We start from the raw sequence: 21147 nt of genomic DNA, 5'->3' as shown, positions 1-21147 counted from the left end.
ATTTATTAGAAGGAAGTGTATATATTGTTTTTGTCAATTTTATTTAAAAAAAACAAACAGATTTGGCACGCGTGTTCTCTGATGCAGTTCCGCCCGCCATCTGCTGGAGGCGCTAGGCTTCCACGAAGCGGCTAAACTCAAACGCACCGGAAATCGAGCGCAAAGTCTCCGCAATGCACGTATCACATTAGCCCAGACACTCTCACCTCAAGTGTCTTTAAACGTCTTAACACGACATTTTTATTTTGTGTTGAAGCACATTTGCCATAAAATGTCGAGTAAGAAAAGGTCGAGGGAGAAAGACGAGCGACGCGAACACAAACGACACAAGACGACGTCCAAGGAGGACGATGAGAAGCTAAAAAGTCAGATGAAGAGGCTCAACCAGCAAGTACAAAACCTCAAACACATCGAGACATTGTGAGTGCTGACATTATTTCTTTAATTTATTCAACATTGTAACTAGCGGCCGGCGTTGTGCCCTTAAAACGGACTTTTCAAATCAAAAGTTTTCTTTTCGTTTTCGCAGTGGTTGTTTTTGCTGTGACGTGCTGGCGTTATTTTATGGATAATCGCGCGAGAACTTGATCGACGCCATATTTGCCACATTTAACCGGAACGCTGTCGTGATGGAGCTTTATTAGGCTGGCATTTTCAGTGAGAAACCAGATTCTAATTTATTATTGCAGCCAATTCTCGGCGCACTTAGAAACGAGAACTGCCAGTCACAGCAAAACAAAAAAAAAAAAAAAAAAAAAAAAAACCCCACTGCCCTTTGATTTTCTCCACTTCTGCTTTATTTCTTCATTTACCATTTTCCCAACAAGTGTCTGTCCAAGCATCAACTACTATAGTCTGTTCACGAACACGTCAGTGGATATTTGAACTACAAAAGGAGTAATCAAATAAAATTTTCCGAAAATGCTTACTGATAAATTAACTGCAATTAACCACTAAAATTATTTCATCACTCAGTCATTCTTACTGCATAAACTGCACTTTATTTGCAAAGCAATCAAGCGGTTAATCGCATTTTTCTCCAGCTATGAAAAACCTCCACCTGGATACATTAAGGTAATCCTCTTTTCATGTTTTACAATATTTGGCCAGAAAAGTGACTTGCCTGGTGGTTGTTAAGAAGACTTGCCCTACATACTCGACTTTGATTGACAGGAGCATGAAGAGAAACCCGAGGATTGCATTCCTGCCGAACCCGGAAATGAGGACGCGCGCAGCTTCCTTGCCAACGCGCCCACCAAGGGGCTGTGGATGCCGCTGGGCAAGGAGGTCAAGGTGATGCAGTGTAAGTGCAGAGAAGTCAGGTCATAGAATCCCTCAGATGTCACACAACGTTGCTTTTGTGCTAAAGATGTTCATAATATTGAAACGGCCTTTTTAGTGTTTAGTGTACACAAGTCGTCGGGTCTTAAGTTACAGAACTGAGGCCTTTGACAAGTTATTTGGGGTTAATCAGAGGCAGAGGAACAGTTGGCAGGTGTCTGCTGAGTTTCAACACAGCCGCTTCCCCACTTAGAAGAGGGTGTGCGCACTTGTGCAAGCTGCGAGGTAATGGCACATTTGGCCGTCGGCGACGTGGCGGCCACCCAGGAAAACAAAACAAAACAAACGTACAGCTGGGATCTTCATTGTTCTCCAACTGTCACGGCGCAGTGCACCAAATGTCGACGGTGACTCATTCTGTCTTAGAGAGCCGAAAACTTTCTTCACGTTCCTAAATTCCAGCAAGATGGCCTGATTCATTTATAGTATTTGCAGGCTTATCCCATGGAGGTCTGCTGTATTTATAAAAATAAAAAAATACATGATGATGACATTGATCCCTTAGGGAGAAAATAGCAGATCAGATTTGTTTTTTAATCATATTTTTGTGTTCTGAGCCTGGCTTGTAACAATTTAGATTTTTCGTTACAGTTTCTTTTTAGTTCATTTTTTTAAATGGAGGCCTGAGCCGTGAGGTCCCTGTTGTTTTTGTATCAATGATTATTATGAATTAAATAATTGACTAACTGATTGCAGTCGTCCCCGATGGTGATTTCTGTAGGCTGGAGGTGCAAACGCTACGGCCATCGCACGGGAGATCGTGAGTGTCCGTTTTTCATCAAAGGCAATCAGAAACTGGAGCAGTTCCGCGTGGTGAGTGCACGCTCGTGTGTGTGTGTGTGTGTGTGTGTGTGTATGTATTTTATTTTTTTTCATATGAAGCGCATATCGGCTGCTCTAATGTCACAATGGAGCACTCACCCCATGCAGTGATTATCTTAAATGCAACTGTCATTTTTTTCCCTCGCTTAGTGATGACAAGGAAAAAAAAGGAAGCAAAAATAGCGGTAAATGTCTGAAGAGGCCATTTGCCGACTGCTATCTCTCGTCTCTTGGGCGTCCATTTTGACAGCTTCCTGTTTGTCCGGCAGGCCCACGAAGACCCCATGTACGACCTGATCCGCGAAAACGAAAGGAATGAGAAAGAAAGCAGGTAAATGGGCGTCGATAGAAAAGTCTGCCTCATTCTGCGCTGAACACACGGGTGCCAGTTTGCCTTCATTACAAAAATGTCACCTCGTGTGTTTGCGCGCAAAACATTCAACATCAGATATCTTCCCTGAAAGGGAGAAGAAATTGGAGTCCAAGTTTCCATCATTTAAAAAAAAAACCAAACTAATAATTAGGCCTCCTTTGGTGTAATCTCGACATGTGTGGAAAAAGCTCAAATACGAAGGATCAATTTCTCGTATCGTTTTTTTTTTCTTAGTTAGGCTTTCGTCATCGTGTCGTTGCATAATTCCCGCTGAATGTGATTCTTATTCCACGGTGTCAGCAGCTCTTCCGTTTTCTCAAACGCGGGCCTTAATTATCCTTTCAATGACTCCGAACATTGAGCACATGTTTGCTCAATAAGGTGAACTTTTCCATCTTCCTTTTTTGTGCATCAATAACAATATCCTGCGATATGAAAATATTGTGATGGACAATCTGAGTGACAAAAGCCCAAGTGGACACAAATCAAATTTAGCACATGCCATGCACTTATCTTCCCTTTTTTTTTTTTTTCTTGAGCGGCAAATTGCGTCTCTGTTTTGCGTTCATCTTCCACTTGGTGGGGAGAACGCGTCTCGCGGTCATAAATCGACACGTGTGCCCGTGCCAAAACTTTTCAGATGGAATTGCGTCCACGCTGCGATCACAGCTGCTACTCGGACAAACGGAAATGTCATCGAGGTTCCCGCCAACTTGTGGCTGATTCTCTAACCCGGCCTCCTCTCCAGGATCCAGCAGCTGCAGCAGCTTCTCCAGGACACCACGTCATCCTCCTCATCGTCCGACTCAGACGGCGGCAAGAAGAGGAAGAAAAAGAAGGAGAAGAAGAAAAAGAAGAAGAAGAAGCGGAAGAAGAAGCAGAAGCATGAGTCGTCGTCCGAGTCCGATTGATTGGCGGCAACGCAAGGAGACGTCAAGAAATGCAACCTTAAGACATCTTCCTCCTGCAGGTGATGACGCCCGCTTCTGTTTGCTAGAAAACGCAGTGAGCAAGGTTTTTTTTTCTTGCTCCAATCCTTGCATCATTTTTGTATCCACGCCATCTTTGGTTTGACTGCGGAGTGCGCAACGGAAACCGCGCGCCGCCGCGCTCGGGAGTAAAACCCGACGGACGCGACTGTGCAGCATACTTGGGATGGTTTGAGGTTTGGGGGCTGTTTGCGCTGGAAAAAAAAAATGGACTCGGCGGGTGAGAAATGTACGCCAATGTTTCTCGTGTCCTGAGAATAAAAACAACTTTTTTTTTTCTCCACCACTGTGCTTGAACTCCAAACTCCTAAAGAAGTGATGAAGAACTTGCTGTGGTTTGAGCTTCCATCAGTCTGGAATGTTGAGGTTCCCCTCCTCCCCCTCCTCACCCCCCCGCCCATTCCTTTATCATCTGTCACTCTCACTCAGTTAAGGCAGATGGTCGCAAAAAAGTCTGCGTTCTCACAACGGTTTCACTTTCCGCCATTTTGTTCACATGAAGTCGGATCGGTAGCTGGTGTCAAGTTTTAGTCGGCCGGAAGAGTCTTCTTCAGTCAGATGGATGACTAAAACCAGACAGCAGCTCCAAGTTAATCGACAAAAGTTTAGCTTTTAATTCGTGGAACAATGGACGTCACCTTGGCAGCGCGAGAAGCGTCCGGATCCGAGTGAAGGATTTCCATGGCGTCTTGTTCCCTCGCAGCTGCGTCGGGCGTAGCGACTCGCTGCCTTTTAATTCAAATGTGGCCCCGCATAGAAGGATTACTGTTGTCAGAAAACATAGCCGCCATTTACCAGCACAAACACATCGGGGAGGAGAAGCCTCAAGCGCGTCTTCAACCTTTTTCAAGCCTGCCTTTAAACCTTCCGCTGGCAAACATCGTCGACGTAATCCACGTTTCAGGTCAATTCACCAAACTACACAGCGGCAATGCCACCTCCAGGTGGTGCCGTTCCAACATCTTTGTCCTCTCCAGCTGTGTAAGTTCGCCACGCTTATTAGATATTTCAAACAGCCAAACCATTCGAATTGCAATTTGAAATGCGCTGCATGTGTGGAAATGTCGGAACGACCCCCTCCCTCCTCCTCGCCCCTTTGGGGCACCACCCCGTTTGCCCCTTCGCAGAATCTGTCAAACCAGTCATGAATTAAAATGGCGTCGTTTGCCAAAGGGATCGAAGTGAATGATTGCACGGGACGTGAGAAGCCAAAGCGCGTTCCATGACGATGAATAATTCAAAAGGTTGCTCCCAACCTGCCCGCAACGCTCGACGCTTTTCTCTGACGTTGCCCTGCACTGCGTTTGGCGTGTTATCACCCTCAGCAGATTTACAATCAATACAAAAATGTATTGACTAGGCGGTTGCAAAAAATGGAATTTGTACTGTTTTGTTTTTTTGCAAAAAGAAAAATGTAAAACTGCGGAAGTGCTCTCAGCACCAAAATCAAAGTAATAAACATGATTTTTCTTATTTTCATGCCAACTTTTGTTCATGTTTCACTTTTTATGTGTTTAAACAGTTTTCTTGAATTTGTGAGCGAAATTGCAGCACATACAGAAGAAGGTGAGTATCGAAAATGGCCGCAAGAATTGAACATGACGACAATGTTTGCTTTCTAAGTGTGGATTAGTGTGATTAATATCACATCAACTGCATTTTTTGCTCTACAATAGATGAGTGACATTACACTTTTGATACTTTATTTTTCAATCGCTCAAGTTAAATATAAATGAGCAATTATTTATAAAGCATAGGTATCTTAACATATGACAATTTAATACGGAACAAATCCCACAGTTGCAACGTCAATGCTGATATATACACGACTTATTCTAAAATAACTAGAAATGGATGAATGTGTAAAACCTTATTACCATGTAATAAAGGCAATGAATGGAAAATGATTCAAATATTTTTAAAAATTGTATTTGGGTGATGTGTAGTCACACAATTCTAATGCAATTTTAATTATATAAATGTATCTGGCTGATTTGTGATGTCATAAAATAAAATGCAACTAAATAATTGGAACGTTGAAATAGTTTTGGTGACAAGAGTTGAATGCAATAAAGTTCAGATGAATGCAATGTGTGATAATGGACATGAAATGAGCCGAACCAAATAGTTGGTCTGCTTTCAAATGAAAACCAGATTGTTTGCACTTGAGCACGTTTTTCATCCAACCACAACACACTGCAGCATGCGCTTGTCTCTTCTGCAGGTCATGACGGCGGCGGCCTGAAGGGGGCGCAACAAACAAGGAAGTGGCCGCATCCACGCACACACAAACACAGGAAGAGAGCGAAACAGAGAGAGAGAGACTCTCACACGTAGTCAGTCGCACACTCCACATCAACTCCAGTTGGAGAAGTGTCCTCGCTGCAGCAGGTACGTCAACGATTCTCTTTTTCCTTCGCGTTTATGGGTTGGAAAATGTCATCCTTCGTCGCCAAAGGTTGCGCAATGGCGAATTGTGCTCGTGCACGTGTGTTGGAGATTTCCACTGCTTTCGTGGACGCGCGTTTACGTGCGACTTTTTTCCAAGTGACGTTCGAATGAAAGGCTTCGTCCGTGCAAGTTGTGTTATACTGCAGCGCGCGCGCTCTCGGGCGCGCGCGCGCGTGCGTACGTTGATGCCTGCCTCTGCGCAAATGAAAGAGATGCGTAATGTGCGTGGACGCAACCTCCGCGTGGGCTTCCTTGTCATCTTGTTACGATTATCAATAATGTAGCTTAGCCGCCTTTATGATGCCCACGTGGAAATTTGTCATGTGAGTGAAAGGCGCAGTCAAAGTTTGCACTGCGTCAGAGTTCCTCAGAAATGGTGGAACACCCCCCCACCCCTTAAAAAAAAAAAAGACAGGCAGGTGTTTGAGCGGAAGTCTAGCAAACTTTAGGCAATGGAGTGTTTGCACGCAGCACTTCCGCGTTTTATGTTTGAAGGCACCGAAACTTCCGGTGCGGGTGCACCGTTGATGTGACGTAACCCGAATCCAAAAGAACTGGGACCGCTCCTTTCTTTCACGCCAGGATTATCCAAATTCAAAAACTACTTCGAGCTTCTACAGCCGTCATTTTTCTTTGACGGGAAAGTTGAGACATAAAGTTTAAGGGACGTAATATATTATTATTGTTATTAATATGGTATTAATTTACAGTGGTAAGAAAAAAATACGGTCCTCCTAATCTTTAGTTGTTTTTTTTTTTTTCAGATACTTGCCACATTTTGATTACAACTGATATTATGCATAATAGGGAAGCAAAACAAAACGTTTTGTATTTTGAATCGGGGATTGAGTGAATCGTTCCATCCCGAGTGCAGATTTGTCAGTCATCCAAGTCACGGTGGTCCACAAAGGTTGAATCGATCGATCTTGTTTTCCGCAAACATTTGGATAATGGAAGCATGGACTTGAGGCAACTGCGCTTCGATGACGCTATTAAGCTAGCAGAATGCTCTCTTGTGGAATTTTTACTTTGTTCTCTGAGAAACCGCCGCAGCATCTGGAGTTGGCTCACAGCACTCATTCAAAGTTGTCTTGTTGTGGTTTTTCGGAGTGAAACAGCAAAGCGTGTCACATTCCCGTTACATTCGGAGATGTAAGCTTACGATGGCAGCTTTCAAGCCGAAGGGCTGGCATGTTTGCACCGAGTCTGCGGCGAGGCGGAACGCGACTTATGCCTGCAGAGCCACGTCTGGCCGTAAAGGCCGAGAAACATCTCCCGTTAAATCGAAGTGCCTCGTGTGCGTGCGTGTGTGCCGGTATCTCGCCGTTTGGGCCAAAAGAAACATCTTCCCTCTCCAACTCATGGGTGTCAAAAGGAATGCGTGCAGATTTATTAGCTGCATTGAAGTTTAATATTTGATTTGTTGGCCCTCCCAAGTAAACATTTGGGCTACGGTTGCACCGCAGTGAGCTCGTAAAAAGTGAACCCACTCCGAACCGGAGGAGCCTTGTCATATTGTCAACGTAGCCAAACAAGCATGTCCATAACTCGCTCACTGCCATTGACGGATATAGACGCCCAAAATGACTTTCTTTCCTGGGCCGGCTGTGAATGAGTGATTTTGATCAGACTTTGGTTTGCATGTTGGACATGTAAACGGCATCACAATCAGAACCTTTGCGGCCCGTTTTCAAATGATAGCATTTTTTTTTTATTTCCTTTTAAGCATGTGGTTAGTGATTGTTTTCTGAAAACATCCCAGTTAAAAAGTCCTACTCAAATCGTCTGTTTTCATTTCATGTTCTCATGCTAGCATATGTTTTCGCTGTTGTTATGTAAACAAAGCCGACACCGTCATGTTGCCGTGCAAGTAAATGAGCCGTTGGCGCGCTAAAATCGCCAGATCCCAAATTCCTAATTGTCTTTGCGATGAGCATTTTTAGCAAACGGTGAAAACGACGGCGTTCATATTTAAATGCAAGGTGGAAGTCGTGGTAAATGCTGGCTGCGCAAAACGGTGGCAACAACACGCTTGCTCCAAAACACTTGAATTGAGAAGCGGAGATGGTGCCGAGCACATCTCCCCTCTCAGCTTGTTATCTTTTCTCATTAGCTTCCACTCTCACAATATGTCGCTGTCATTCACGTTTTCAGCTCGGCTTCCCCGCTCTGTTCAGCTTCCCGTCGCTGGCGGCGGCGGCAGCTATGTAAATTGTTTTCCCCTTGATGTCAGGCCAGCCTGCTATCTGTCCATCTTAATGAACTGCTTTCCCTCCCTCCCTCGCCGTCCTCCATCTTCGCCAGTGACTTTCAAGCTGGAACTTTTGACGACGCACGCACAAAAAAAACAACAAGTTTTGCATGTAGCTGACAGTTTGAGCTTGCGTTCATTTGCACGCCGGATTAATTGGCTCCCAGTTGCGGCAAAGGTAGTGACGAAATGGGGCCGGGGAGGGGCGGGGCCTGCGCTAGGTCTTCATGACGAGTGAAGCAAATTGGCGAGCGCGGTATTCGGGGAACAAAATGCATTAAGTGCGCGTTTGCTAATGATCTGTGATAATGGAACAGATGCACCCTGGGAAAATGTTACATGCACCTACCCCCCCCCCCCCCCCCCTCGTGAGGATAAGCGAGCATTGATGTCATCGGGGGCCCGGAATGACCCCGGAAAGTGAGCCATCTCGCTGCATTCCAGCTGTGCCACTGCAATGCTGGAAAATGGCAATTTGGAGGCAGGAAAGGGAGAGGGGGGGGGGGGGGGGGGGCTCTTATGTTCGCTACCACTTCACGCATGTTTGTGGTATTCGGCGCCACCTCGCTGAGAACTTTTAAAGCTCTTCATAGTCGTGCTCGGGACGTGGCTTCATGAAAATGAACACGCAGTTGCGATATTGAAAAAGGAGACAGACGCTCCCAGTTTAAAAAAAAATATATATATATTTTGTAGTTTTAATCCATTACGTTTGTAGAGCGATTGTCTTTCTGAAAATCTGTTTTTCCTCCAATATTTTTTCACTTTTAACTGGTTTGGAATTGCATTGAATATATTATGTTTTAAATTTTTTGGTGTAATCCTTTTATATTACCTGATCTTTTGTTAACCCAATGACGTTGATTTCTTTAAATATTTGTGGACAGTATAAAAAAAATATTTTTTTAGCAAGCACATTATTTTTTAAAGTGTCTGTACATATGCTTTAAAAACAGTTTTTCATCGATTAATTAATGTTGAAGATTTTTGTTTTTCAGCTTCATATTTTTCAGGGAAAATTTTTTTTTGAATATTTGTACGGTTTTCATTTTTAATTTTTTTTCCTATTTTTTTTGTTTGCCTTACCTAGTATTCATCTTTCTGCTCATTTTTTAGTATTTTCTCTCCCCAGTATTTTTCTGCTAATATATTTTATTTTTGTCTCACTTGATGCATGTTTTTGTCCATTTTAAAATGATCCAAACTTTTTTTTTATCTATTTTGTGTCTTTCTTGTAATACTTTTTTTGTGTGTTTCCTCTCATTGTCTATTTTTGGATTTTAGTATTTTCATATATTTTGTCATATATTTTTTGCTTTGGCTCTGTTTTCTTGCTCCTCTTAGCGTTTTCCACTGTGTTTCTTTGAGCAAAATCATTCGAATAGTGCCAACATGATCCTTTTTTTTTTTGTCACCATGACCTCTTCGCCGTTGGCCCTTGTCACGATAATATCGCGTTTAGCTGCTCTTCCATTGTGTTGACTTGCTGTATGTGTCATCGCTGCGTGACTCAGAGTTTAAACGCATCTTTTTCTTGTTTGGACCCGGCCGGGCTCTTGGACAATTATGCCTCATCTAAATCTTCATGTCACGCCCCAAACGAACGGCGGCGTCACCTCCGGCCTGTGGGCTGCAAAAGTGATTCTCATTTCAAACGTGAAACGCGCGTGAAGCGGATGCGTTGCGCGGAGGAGCGGCCACGCGTGAAGGTGAGCCGTCAAGGTCGCCCCGCCGGCGGGGAAGCCTCCGATTCAACGGCTTAACGGCGCCTCGGATTTTCCGCTCTCGGAATCAATCAACGACGCCTTCGTGGCCTCCTTCCCTTTCGAAAATGAGCTGGTGCTATTTTGATTCTTTTTTTTTTTTTTTTTACCACCACCAAGAAGGTTGTGCAATATTTCCTCCGTTTGCACGGAAATTGTTTTCGATATTTTGCATTTTCTGACTTTAAAACAATGTAGCGCCCCTTAATAAATCCAGCCACATTGACTATTGTCTGCTCGGTCTTTGTGATGTTTGTAAAAAGTGAAGTGAAAACACGACATCACGAGGAATGTCACACGCTTGAGGCGTCTGTTGCCGGCCGTGACGTGTTTTTTCCCATCTTTGTTCACTTTGTACACAAATGTGTGTATCCTATTTTCTATTTGCGGCCCAGCTCGCATCTGCGCCACACCTGGCTCCCCCCCCCCCCACCCAGCCCCGCGTGCGAGACCGCCAGCACGAGCGTGTAAGCGTTGGCGTCGCCTTCGGGCCGCGTTGCTGCCGTGTCTGTTGTTTTGTTGTCCGCAGGGGAAGCCCCCCCCCCTCCCCGCACGCTCCCCCTCTTGTGTTTTGAATTTTTGCATATGAGTCACGTTGGAATTTAGTCCTTGCATCCCAGAAGTGCACACGGGCAGTTTCTCATCAAATGCGACCAGGAAGTGAAATGGGGTGAAGGTTCCTCACTGACACTTCATTAGGTACGCCTAATACAACTGATTGGAGAATTTTTTTTTTCAGATTTTTAGGGAACTGGTCTCTCTGTATGTTGCAACTACAACAATTTTCAAAATTTTATTCCACCCAAAATTTTGTAAACAAATCCCAAGTTTAAAAAAAAAAATCACAACTGTTTAATTCATGTGGAAAAATGAGAAACATTTGAAATAAAAGGCAATTTTATTGCACAAAAAACAAATGCATCAATGTATTTTTAAATGTGTTTATAATTATTTTGCCTAAAATAAATCAAAATTTACCCAAAATATTTGTGTGTGAAATATTTTTAATATAATTTAAGACATTTTCTTAGACAATTTGCAAAGAACAGTCCGCCCCCCAAAAAAATAACTAAAATCAACTGCATAATAAAAATTATATTTTTAAAACGAAAAGTTCTGTTTAAAATAATTAAAAAAAAATTTTAATTAAAAAATGTCTGGCATAAACGTGAAAGTTTTTATTTCTTTCAGAAATGGAAACCAAAATAAACTGATGGTGTGGTCAACATGAAAAGGGACGTTTTCTTTACGGGAAGTGTCACAAAGTTGCCACCGTTCTAAAAATACGGCACACATGACGTGAATTGTAATTTGAAAGTGCCACAAATTGTACGCTTTGCCCAAACTCCGTCCAAGCAAGCAACCACTTCCTGTCAGCTTGGACGTGATGCAGGTTGAGGCTTCCTTTGCGCCCTTTCTGTCATGAGGTCTCGAAATAGTCCCAAGGTGCGAGCGGGGATGATTTTCCTGACGTGCATCGGCGACCAGTCCGGGGCTTATCTTGCCGCTCGCACAAAATTCGCCGGGCTGGGCTCCAGCTCACCTTTGACCCATGCGAAGATGTCACAGGCATGCGCCCGTGCAGTCGCTAAATGCCGTGCTTGGATGGATGACATCATAGCCACGGCAACCAAACACGCCTTAAGGAATCGCTTCCTGTCTCTCTGTGTGCGCTTGTACTCAAGCCACACAGACTCAAAAAAAAAAAAAAGTCCTCACAGTCCCACACTCCATAAATAGTTTTCCCCATGTGAGCAGCAGCGGCCCACACCCATTTTTTTTTTTTTAAATGCACGCTTTGGCCGCGTCCCGCGTGTAGCGGATGTCCAAGCGTACGAGGCCAGGGGCGGAAATCAATCCATCAATAAATAAATCACAGGGCGGTCGTCTAAAGTTGAGAGGCTGCGGCTAATTGACGGGTGACTGAGCCCACAGAAAGGGCGTGGATGCCGGCGGTGGCGCTGGTGGGCGTGCACGTGTGTGTGTGTGTGTGTGTGGCACATTTAAAATTGTTTGCGGTTTCTCAGTTGTTACTTTATCAAAATCATTTTCTTTTTGAAATGCGACCCAAATCCAGGACATGCTGTCAAAATACGCATCGATTGGCCCTTTTGATATGTTACCATAGCAACCGTTAGCCTTTTAGCATGACACGGCATTTCCTGGAAACCGTGAAGCGGCGCGGAAGCGGAAAGGAAACGTTGCCGCTTGTCTGCGGGAGTCGACGGGCGACGAGGGTGTGTCATGCGCCACAGTGACGCTTTTGTTTGCGCTCACTTTTTTTTTTTTTTTTTTGGCTCATCCCTGAAGAACCTTGTTCGATTTGCGCGCGGTGCTAAATTGCGACAACGTTCACTTTCATCCCATCGTGTGTGGGCGGAGCTTGGCGGCCGAGCCATAAAGTAGGTCGCGAGCGTTTGCTAATGACTTGGCCGCTTGCGGGCCGGCCTGAGTTATGGTTTAATAAGACGAGTAATTGGTCGAGAGTGAGCAGTAAAGCGAGTTCATCGCCGTCGGTCGGGAGACGCATCGCTTCTGCTTACCTTTTTATGAAACTTTCTTCATCGTACCGTCGTGCTCACGTGGGCTCTTGGTGCCGTATTGCTCGCTTGATGCCTTACCCTCTCACGGCCAAACAACGCAAGCATCAAGTTGTCCAAAAATAATGAAGCCATTTGGGCCTTTGGTTGATTCATGAAAAGGATTGGCCGACTCGATTCGCTCGACCTTCGCCGCCATTTGGCCGCGTTTGTTGCATTTTCGGTCCGCTGTGTGTCTGAAGCCTTTAGTTCAAGTAGGACGGATAAAAATAGCCGCAAATCAATCCCCAAGGTTCCCGCCTGCTCGTTTGCATCTCAGCATCGGCTAGTCGGGGAGGGGGCGCCGGGTGGCGAGGGGGGGTTGGATGGGGCGCGGCCGCGATGACTGGCAGACTGGAACGCCGTTTCGAAAAATATACGCGTGGCCCCGTTTCCGAGCTATTAAAGAGGTCGTGACCTTTGGGTTATTACTAGGAGCGGGACGATTACCTCTCGATTCGATGTGACGATTAGATTAATATCACAATTATTGATTAGACTGCGATTTGCGATTCAATCTTGTATTTTTGCAAATTTTGCAATGCCCATTCAGATGAGGTGAAGTGGTGCGACTGCTGAATGATTAAAGCTTGTCGCTGACTCACGCTGCCATCTGCTGGAGGAAAGTGGTAGCTTCACCTTTTGCCTTTTGAAAAATTGTGAACATTAATTGGTCAATTTGACGTCGAATCTTGGCGTATAAAATCCTGATAGTTGAGTGAGTTGCTTCTTTGTCAAATCACGCTAACGCGTGCGCCTTTTTCGGACGGGAAATGACCGCCTGCAGACAAGGCGTGGGAATTTGTCCTACAAAGCTCAAGATGTTCTTCCCCCAATTTATTTACGACACGGCAATCGCAGCTCGTTAGCACGCGTCGTTAGCGCCATTGGCGCAGCGGGCCGTACGAGCCCTTTAAGTTTACAAGCCATGGATTGCGAGGATGCCGCAATGTTGACCTCGTGTCGGAACCTGCAGGCGTTGTCGTCGCCGTTGGCAGCGGAAATTCTCCCGATCCGTCCTGTCCCATTTAACATCGCGGCACACGAGCGTGTTGAAAAGCAAACATTTGGAGTCATGAGCGCATTGGAAGCCTTTTATGCTTAAGAGGCACAAAGTTGAAGCGGAGCTCTGGAAATCCTCAATTAATTGCATTTTATTTTTCCGCAATGTCTCTTCATCTGAAATTTGATATTAAGCACCGATGAATAATTCACGGCTCGCCAGCAGTAAGTCATCATTTATTCAAACATGTTTGCTTTAATAGTTAATCGAGGATGTTTTAATCATCTTCAAATATATATTTCCGGACTGTTCTATGTTGCCGTACTTTTTCAAATGTTATCACACGAAATTTCGAATTCCGTTGACTAAATGAGAGCGACGAGACTGCGATGGTTTCGTCGCCAAAACGTGAAATCCAAACAGCAAAATTTGTGTTTGGTGTTGCAAGCGTGCTGCTCTTTGCTTATCCGACGCGTCGTGCAAATGTTCCGTTTATGAAATGTGCCAAACTTTGCCGTCAGCTACGCCGTCGTTCTCGCAGGAAGGCAGCGCCGTTTCTATTCCGAGAGATGAACGCCGCCACCTTCTCGTGGCGACTGAGACGCTTCTTCGCCATCGCACCTGTTAGCAGCCGCCACCGCCGCTTAATTAGCACGTATGCGCCGCACCGTCATGCGTCTTTCATTATCTGCTTAAAGAAAGGAATTCTTTTTTTTTTTGGTGAACAATCCAGTTCTTTGTTTTGTTGCACTGATTGTGTTGCTACTTTTTGTTTAATTTCTTTGCTCCGTCATGACGCATTCTCACGACGCTTCGTTCCATCGCAACACGTGACGTCTTTCCGCGAAATTCTCTCGCTTCGTTATGCGAACGTTAATTCATCAAGCTGCCCGATGACGACACTTGTTTCCGTTGTTTTGTCCGACCAATCGCGTTACTCCATCACATTACACTTTGTCGCATTTCTTGGCTCAAGCCTGATGAGCAAAATGTATCCAGCGGAATGGTCGCTTTTTATTTATTGTTTTTCCCGCCAGTACAAGACAAGCTCGCAGACGGAGAGAAGCGTCTATGGATTTTTGCCTGCCACTCGCATGCTTTGAAATGGTTACACAATGTGGAAACTAGAGCGAGTCATAATGACCTGTTTCCCTTTTGTTTCGTTTTTTTTTTTTTTTTTTCCTCTCCCCCTCCTCAATGAAGGCCTCGTTTTCGCCAGAGCATTTTTAGCTTCTTTTTCTACGCGCTAAAGTTAGCTTTCGCGTGGTTGTCCGCATCCACTCCAAGTGACGGCGGGGGCGTGAGAGGATGCGGCTTTATGATGGAGGCGTTGTTTCCTTTTTTTTTTTTTGGGCCTTCTGTTCTGAATGAAGACACACACACACATGATGGCATCCAGAGACAAACAATGGAACTATAGACGCGTTTCCATGACTTCCTCGTCTGCCCAACCAAAAGGAGCCATTCAGTCCCGCCTTAGTCACATGACCAGGATTTAAAAAAAATTTTTTATATGGGAGGGGGGCTATTTGTGGTCCCTATCCAACCCCACCCATTACTCACCCACACACACACACACACACACACACCGTGCAGTTTTTCAGTGTGGTGCGTCCGTTGAAGCGTGGCCTCCAACATTGTTGCAACTGGTGGAGGTGGGATGGCATTTTGGGGGTTTTATGAAGTCTATAGAATTGTCGGACTGGGGGGGGGTTCCCCGCTAGGCAAAGCATAATTAGATTCTTCACCACTGCCACAATGTCACTTTGTTTCTATATAGAATAGAATAGAAATAGAATAGAAATCCCTTTATTGTCATTGTACTCAAGTGTGCAACGAGATTAGAGGGCTCCCCTCTCCAGTGCAATACAACAATAATACAGACAAATATATAAATTAGATAAATAAAGAAGACAGTGCAATGGAATTCAGTACTGAATAGGGCATATAGAAACACATCACAATGCTGTTTTGCGAGGTTAGGGTGGTCTCGTGTGTGTGTGAGAGTTCAGTATGGAGATGGCTCTCGGAAAGAAACTGTTTCTCAGTCTATTGGTCCTTGATTTGATGCATCTGTAGCGCCTGCCAGAGGGCAACAGGTCGAACAGGTGTGAGTTTGGGTGGGTATTGTCATTGACGATGTTGAGAGCCCTTCTGAGGCACCGGGCGGTGTAGATGTCCGACAGTGGGGGGAGAGGGCAGCCAATAATCCTTTGCGCTGTTTTGACTGTCCTCTGGAGCCTCACTCTGTCCGCCTCAGTGCAGCCGCTGTACCAGGTGGAGACACAGTACGTCAGCAGGCTCTCGATGGACGAGTGGTAGAAGGCCAGCAGCAGCTTCCTGTCCAGGTTGAATTTCCTGAGGACTCTCAGGAAGTGCAGACGTTGGCGGACCTTCTTTACCACTGCTGTGGTGTTGTGACTCCAAGAAAGGTCATCGGAGATCTGTACTCCCAGGAACTTGAACGTGTGGACCCTCTCCACACACACGCCTTCGATGCAGAGGGGGGGCGGCAGCGTCTTGTTCCTCCTGAAGTCGACGACAATCTCCTTTGTTTTAGCAGAGTTAAGGTGCAGTCTGTTGTCCTTGCACCAAGTTGTCAGTCTCTTTACCTCCTCTCTGTAGGCTGTCTCGTCACCTTCCGAGATCAGACCGACCACTGTCGTGTCGTCAGCAAACTTGACGATGGTGTTGTTGCCGTGGGCCGGGCTGCAGTCGTAGGTGTAGAGGGCGTACAGGAGAGGGCTCAGCACGCATCCTTGGGGGGAACCGGTGCTCAGCATGAGGGTGGAGGACGTGTAGGGGCCGAGCAACACAGTCTGGGGTCTGTTGGTCAGAAAGTCCTTAATCCAGATGCGTGTGAGGGCAGGGAGGCCGAGAGTGTCCAGTTTGGCGACGAGGATGTCTGGGATGATCGTGTTGAATGCCGAGCTGTAGTCCACAAAGAGCATCCTTGCATAGCTCTGCTGTCGTTCCAGGTGGCCCAGCACAACATGCAGAGCAGTGTCGATGGCGTCCTCAGTGGATCTGTTAGCCCGGTATGCAAACTGGATTATGGAATATATGATTCAAAAAAATCATTTTACATTTGCGAGAAGCAATATGCTTCTGGTATTTGTATTATAAAATGTACTTGAGTGATTAATCTGGAAAATAATAATTAATAATAATTTTTTATTAAAATAATTTAGCGCTGCAACATGACTGACTCATTGCCGTCAATTTCCGGCAAAATTATTTATGATTATTTTTTAAATTTTCTTACTTGAATTTGTGTGCACGCACGTGCGTGTGTTTGCATGTGTGTGTGTGTGTGTGTGTGTGAGGAAGAGATTCATAGACGGGCAACAGGCCGTTCTCTTAATTTATAATTCATAAGCTTTGATTCTGCTGCTCCAGATGACACATCGTCGCCTGCCAGACGGCACGGGCGGGACTTCGACACCATCAACAGCCTTTCTAACACCCCCCCATCCCCCGCCCCCCTCCCCCGTCTCCCCCCCCCCTCCACATTACAAGTACATATGACTCCACTAGGGAACCCGAAATAAACGGCAAATGACAGTCAGTCAAACAAACGCCACGTTGCTTTGCTGCGCCCCTTGAGGTGCAAATTGGCATTACAGGCGGAGGAGCACAGAATTAGTTTTGACATAATCCCGTGTTTTCGTAATCGTGCGGTATTTTCCGGAGCTCGCAGTTTGTGGAATAAATATATTTTGACTTGAGCTGAGGCGCTGAAGCTCGCATCTTCAGAGGCTTGCGTCGCCTCCAGGCTAACGTCACGAACAATAGCGACAAACGCCTCCCAGCGTCAACAGCTAATTGGTGCATTGGTTTCCTCTTTTTTTTTTTTTTTTTGCGCCGCTGACCTTGATGTCGACTGATGCTTGCATAAAGGCGCCAGGGTGACGTGTTTTTTGTTCCAGAAAAGAGAAATGTCAACATAGTTAGCTTAAAGCTCATGAAAATGAGCGCGCTACTTGCGACGTTCCAATTTCTCAAAACTGCTGCTCGTCATACTTAAAACGTACACAGAAATACAACGCAACTTTATTGATAGAGACCAATTTTGAATTGCTGCAAACAAAGCCTTGTTCATGGAGTAAAAAGAACCATCGAAGGATTTGATTTTCCTGCTTCCGCGTGACGTTGTGCAATCGGCGCACGCAATGATTGTTGCTATTATCCGTTAACGTCTGGCCGTAGAATCGCAAGACGTGCTTCCGCGTTTGGACCTGCGACGATTGACGCTCGGCAGAGCCGAGGATGCCGGTGATGTAATAAGAAGCACGCGTTAATCCAACGGAGGCGTCCCGCTCGGGCTTTGGGCCGCATCCTGCGCTACGCTACGTTATGCGGCGTTGTGTCGCGTGGCGGCTCGTCTTTAGCGAGCCGGACGACCGCGTGCGGCTTTTCATGAAAGGAGCTGATAGAGGACATTGTGCTTTTTCCAAATCGCTGCATTTTCCTGGCGAGATAATCACCGGTGCCTTTGAGGATTCCCAAGTCAAGTGGATTATTCCTCTTTTGTGAATGGCATCGCTGAATAATAAATGTTCCCTGGAGGCGACTTGGCCTGACAAACCTCCGCTGTGAGCGTGGGAGCGACTCTCAAATGAGCCCCTTTTGCTTCACCGTCCGCGTTTACGTTGGAAACGATTCATGCAGGAAACAGTTTTGATCATTTTATGGTCACTACAATAACGTCTTCATTTTTCAACTGTGAAGTCATTTCAGAATATAACAAGGAAGCTTTCATTTATATTGCACAACTACTGGTGTTAACCTCATGACCGCATCTTTTTTAATTTTTTTTTGCACGCCGTGATGGCGTTTGTGCTGAAACGCTCCTCAGTTCCTCTTCGCCCGCCAACATTTTTGCAGGGTGAGCTCAATGAATGGGACCTTAATTGACATTTTTGCCAGTGACGCCACGTTTCCTCATCCGCGCTGACTCGTTTCCTCTTTTCTCGACAAACGCCCACTTCCCTCTCTTGCACGTCCGCGGCATCAGGCGCAAACGCTCGCCTTTTGCTAACATGTCGACGGCACAAAAGTTGATTTATACGGACGGCAGCTTGAGCAGGTTGGAATAGGCCAAGCAACGCTCGCTCGTGGTGAGTCCGCTTGCCGTCTGAATATGACGAGATTTAAAAACAATAGTCAGAATTTTGTGACTTTCTTTTATAAGAAATTTAAATCATAATTTTGAGGAGTCAAAAAAATCATAAATTTTGTGCTAAAGATTTTTTTTAACAGGCTACACTTTGAGAAAATGTCTTTAATAAGAAAAATTATTTTATAGTTTGTATGAATTATTTAGAAGAAATAAATATTAATTTTACAGGAAAAAGATCTAAAAATCATAAACTTAAAAAAATTGAATTTTATAAATTATATAAAAAAAAATTGTGAGAAAAAATATTTTGAGTCCAAATTGTAAAAATAAAAATTGTACCCAAAAGTCATAATTTAGAAGAATAAATCCTGTAAAAAGTCTTAATTTGACAATTTTAAAATAATTATTTTTCCCAAAAGTTGGAATTTTGCAATTTTTTTTATCCCAAATAGTTTTCATTGCAGAAGAAAATATTCTACGAGGAAGTGTCAGAATTTTATTTGAAAAAGTATCATTTTTAAAGTCCAGCATTAAATAAATTAAAAAAAAAGGTCTCCCGAGCGCAGGTGCCGTGCAAGGCGAGTCGGTGGCGGCCTCGCCAAGCGTAGTGCAACGCACGCACTCGACGAAAAGGAAGCAGTCAAAAGTGGAAAGTTTCTTTGCGGCCGAGTCGAGTCTTTTAAATATTCTGCCGTCTCGTTCCGACTATTGTTCCCGTCTGCCAGCAGGAATGCTTGACGGCTACATTTAGTTTCATGTTTGCGGTTTGGAACTTCTCGCAAGCTTCTCCTGCTTGTGTGTGTGTGTGTGTGTTCTTGACAGGATATCCTGCTTGCAGCATTGTAGCGAGGCCCTTGTGACACATCTTACCTTTTTTGCACTTGAGGCCTCAGCGTTTGTTTCCAAGTTCTTCATTCTTACAATGACAAAGTCACACTCGGCATCAGCATTGTTGAATTTGATCTATTTGTGTCTTTGAATATCTCATCTCATCCTCTTCTTTGTTCCTTGCCATTCACGCCACGTTTTCACAAAAGTGAATTTTCCCTAAATAATGAAAGCATATTCTCCACGCTTATTTTGACCTCACCATGCAAATTGGCGAAACGTGCGCGGACATCCCGTCGCGATGATGATGGAACTTAATTGCGCCTTTTTTTTTTTTTTTTTTTGGTTTCCTGGCAGCTTGTCTTCCTCCGCTCGCCACGCTTTCTTTGCCTTTTGTCTTCCTTCCCTTTCACGCGTCTGCCTTTTGTCCCACTTTTTTTTTTTTTTTTTTCTTGCGGAAAATTTTCCTCTGTACTCCTGCGTGTGTTTGATGCGCTCGCCTGCGCCGGAGGGGGGGCGGTAACTTGAGTGTCTTGTGGCCAAAGTGCCAAAGCTGACAGAGGCGCAACTTTAGCATCTTTTGTCTGCGGCGGCTTTTCAAAGAAGAGCAAACGGGTCGGCCTTCCTTGCTTGGCTTTTTTGTCTCTCCTGCTTGAAAGAGTCTTGTTGTGGACTTTTAATAAGATGACAACATATTGATGTCGTTTTTGTGCACAAATGGCTTTGATGTGGTTTCAAGATGGCTCCAGATGTTTGTCTTCTGGAAGCGTCACTCCAGTCAAAATGAGAACAGAAAAGTTCTTTGTGGCAAGTGGTAAAATCATGAGAGATGCCTCCATTTTTATTTCTTCTCAATGGGGGACTATTGTGAAATTTGACAAAATATTTAACATTTCATTAAAAAATTTAATTTCGATGAATTTTCCCAAGAAAAATCTAAGAAGCTATTTAAAAATGTGTCGTTTTAAATGACAAAAGTTTGCATTTCCGTCTTTGGAGGTTCACACGGGCGGCAACCTGAGCCCTGCACACTTTGTTGCGGTGACCTCCCTGTGATCACATGACCGCTCTCAAGTCGCCCCGCCAAGCCTTTGCTATCTGATACGCTTCGCATTAGCCGTGGAGAGCTGAGGGCTGGCGAGTGACTCACTTTATTTTGGGGGGGGGGGGGGGGGGGGTGCAATGTAACAAAGCGGCAGGCCTCGGAAAGAAAGATGCATGGTCGCTATTGATGCGGCCGCTGCCATGGCGACGGCTCGCGGGAAGAAAACTGGTGTGGCTTATTATGGGCTGACTCACTCTTCGCGGGTTGGAAGATCACGTCACGCACACACGCGCCTTTCAAGTTGGGCTTGGAGACGGCGTTTTGACAGTCGCAGGTAGGTTTTCAAATTAGGGATTGCGATTTGGGGGTCGGGTGTCAAATGAGGCTTTCAAGCCACACTTCATCCGTCTGGGGTAGGGTTTTAAATTAGGGTTTCAAGTCCGGTTCGTTTCGATGATGATGACGACGAACGATCGACTGTCATGATGCCGATCATGACGATGACGTCGACGATCGTCGGATGACAATTGTTGTTGCGTGTTTAAACGAAGCTTGTCGAGTGACAAAGGTGCGTTTGCCG

General features: G+C 45.0%; 2 protein-coding genes across 7 annotated transcripts in view; both read left to right on the top strand.

Annotated features, from left to right (window-relative positions):
- Positions 1-127: 127 nt before the first annotated feature.
- rp9 (RP9 pre-mRNA splicing factor) lies at positions 128-5894 on the top strand. Of its 2 annotated transcripts, XR_015846891.1 has the most exons (7): positions 128-420; positions 1044-1074; positions 1174-1303; positions 2063-2154; positions 2433-2494; positions 3285-3506; positions 5750-5894. XR_015846891.1 is itself a non-coding variant. In XM_088318594.1 (6 exons), the coding sequence occupies exons 1-6, from the start codon at positions 272-274 to the stop codon at positions 3445-3447; spliced, it is 627 nt and encodes a 208-aa protein (XP_088174720.1). In that variant the 5' UTR covers positions 128-271; the 3' UTR covers positions 3448-3608. The 2 variants fall into 2 exon arrangements, 1 of the variants encoding a protein (XP_088174720.1); XM_088318594.1 differs by lacking the exon at positions 5750-5894 and having other exon boundaries at positions 3285-3608.
- The window catches only part of elmo1 (engulfment and cell motility 1 (ced-12 homolog, C. elegans)), a 28503-nt gene continuing 13105 nt past the window's right edge, over positions 5750-21147 (top strand). For 4 of the 5 annotated variants that reach the window (XM_088318593.1, XM_088318591.1, XM_088318592.1 and 1 more), the window contains exon 1: positions 5750-5916. The gene's annotated coding sequence lies outside the window, so the exon portion shown is untranslated. Of the gene's footprint in view, positions 5917-18584; positions 18693-21147 lie in introns of those variants that run through there. The other variant, XM_088318590.1, reaches the window with a different exon arrangement.

This window comes from Idiotropiscis lumnitzeri, chromosome 16, assembly GCF_059441095.1.
Source record: "Idiotropiscis lumnitzeri isolate Australia: NSW breed Sydney's pygmy pipehorse chromosome 16, RoL_Ilum_1.0, whole genome shotgun sequence".
Classification (NCBI taxonomy): Eukaryota; Metazoa; Chordata; class Actinopteri; order Syngnathiformes; family Syngnathidae; genus Idiotropiscis; species Idiotropiscis lumnitzeri.
Note: the sequence above shows the minus strand (reverse complement) of the source record. Positions and strands in the feature narration are given on the sequence as shown.

Excerpts from the sequence above, each read along its gene's own strand:
- rp9 (XM_088318594.1), top strand. The coding sequence starts at position 272 with ATGTCGAGTAAGAAAAGGTCGAGGGAGAAAGACGAGCGACGCGAACAC. Across the intron at positions 421-1,043 it reads CTCAAACACATCGAGACATT|CTATGAAAAACCTCCACCTG; the intron begins GTGAGTGCTGAC and ends ATTTTTCTCCAG. Across the intron at positions 1,075-1,173 it reads CTCCACCTGGATACATTAAG|GAGCATGAAGAGAAACCCGA; the intron begins GTAATCCTCTTT and ends TTTGATTGACAG.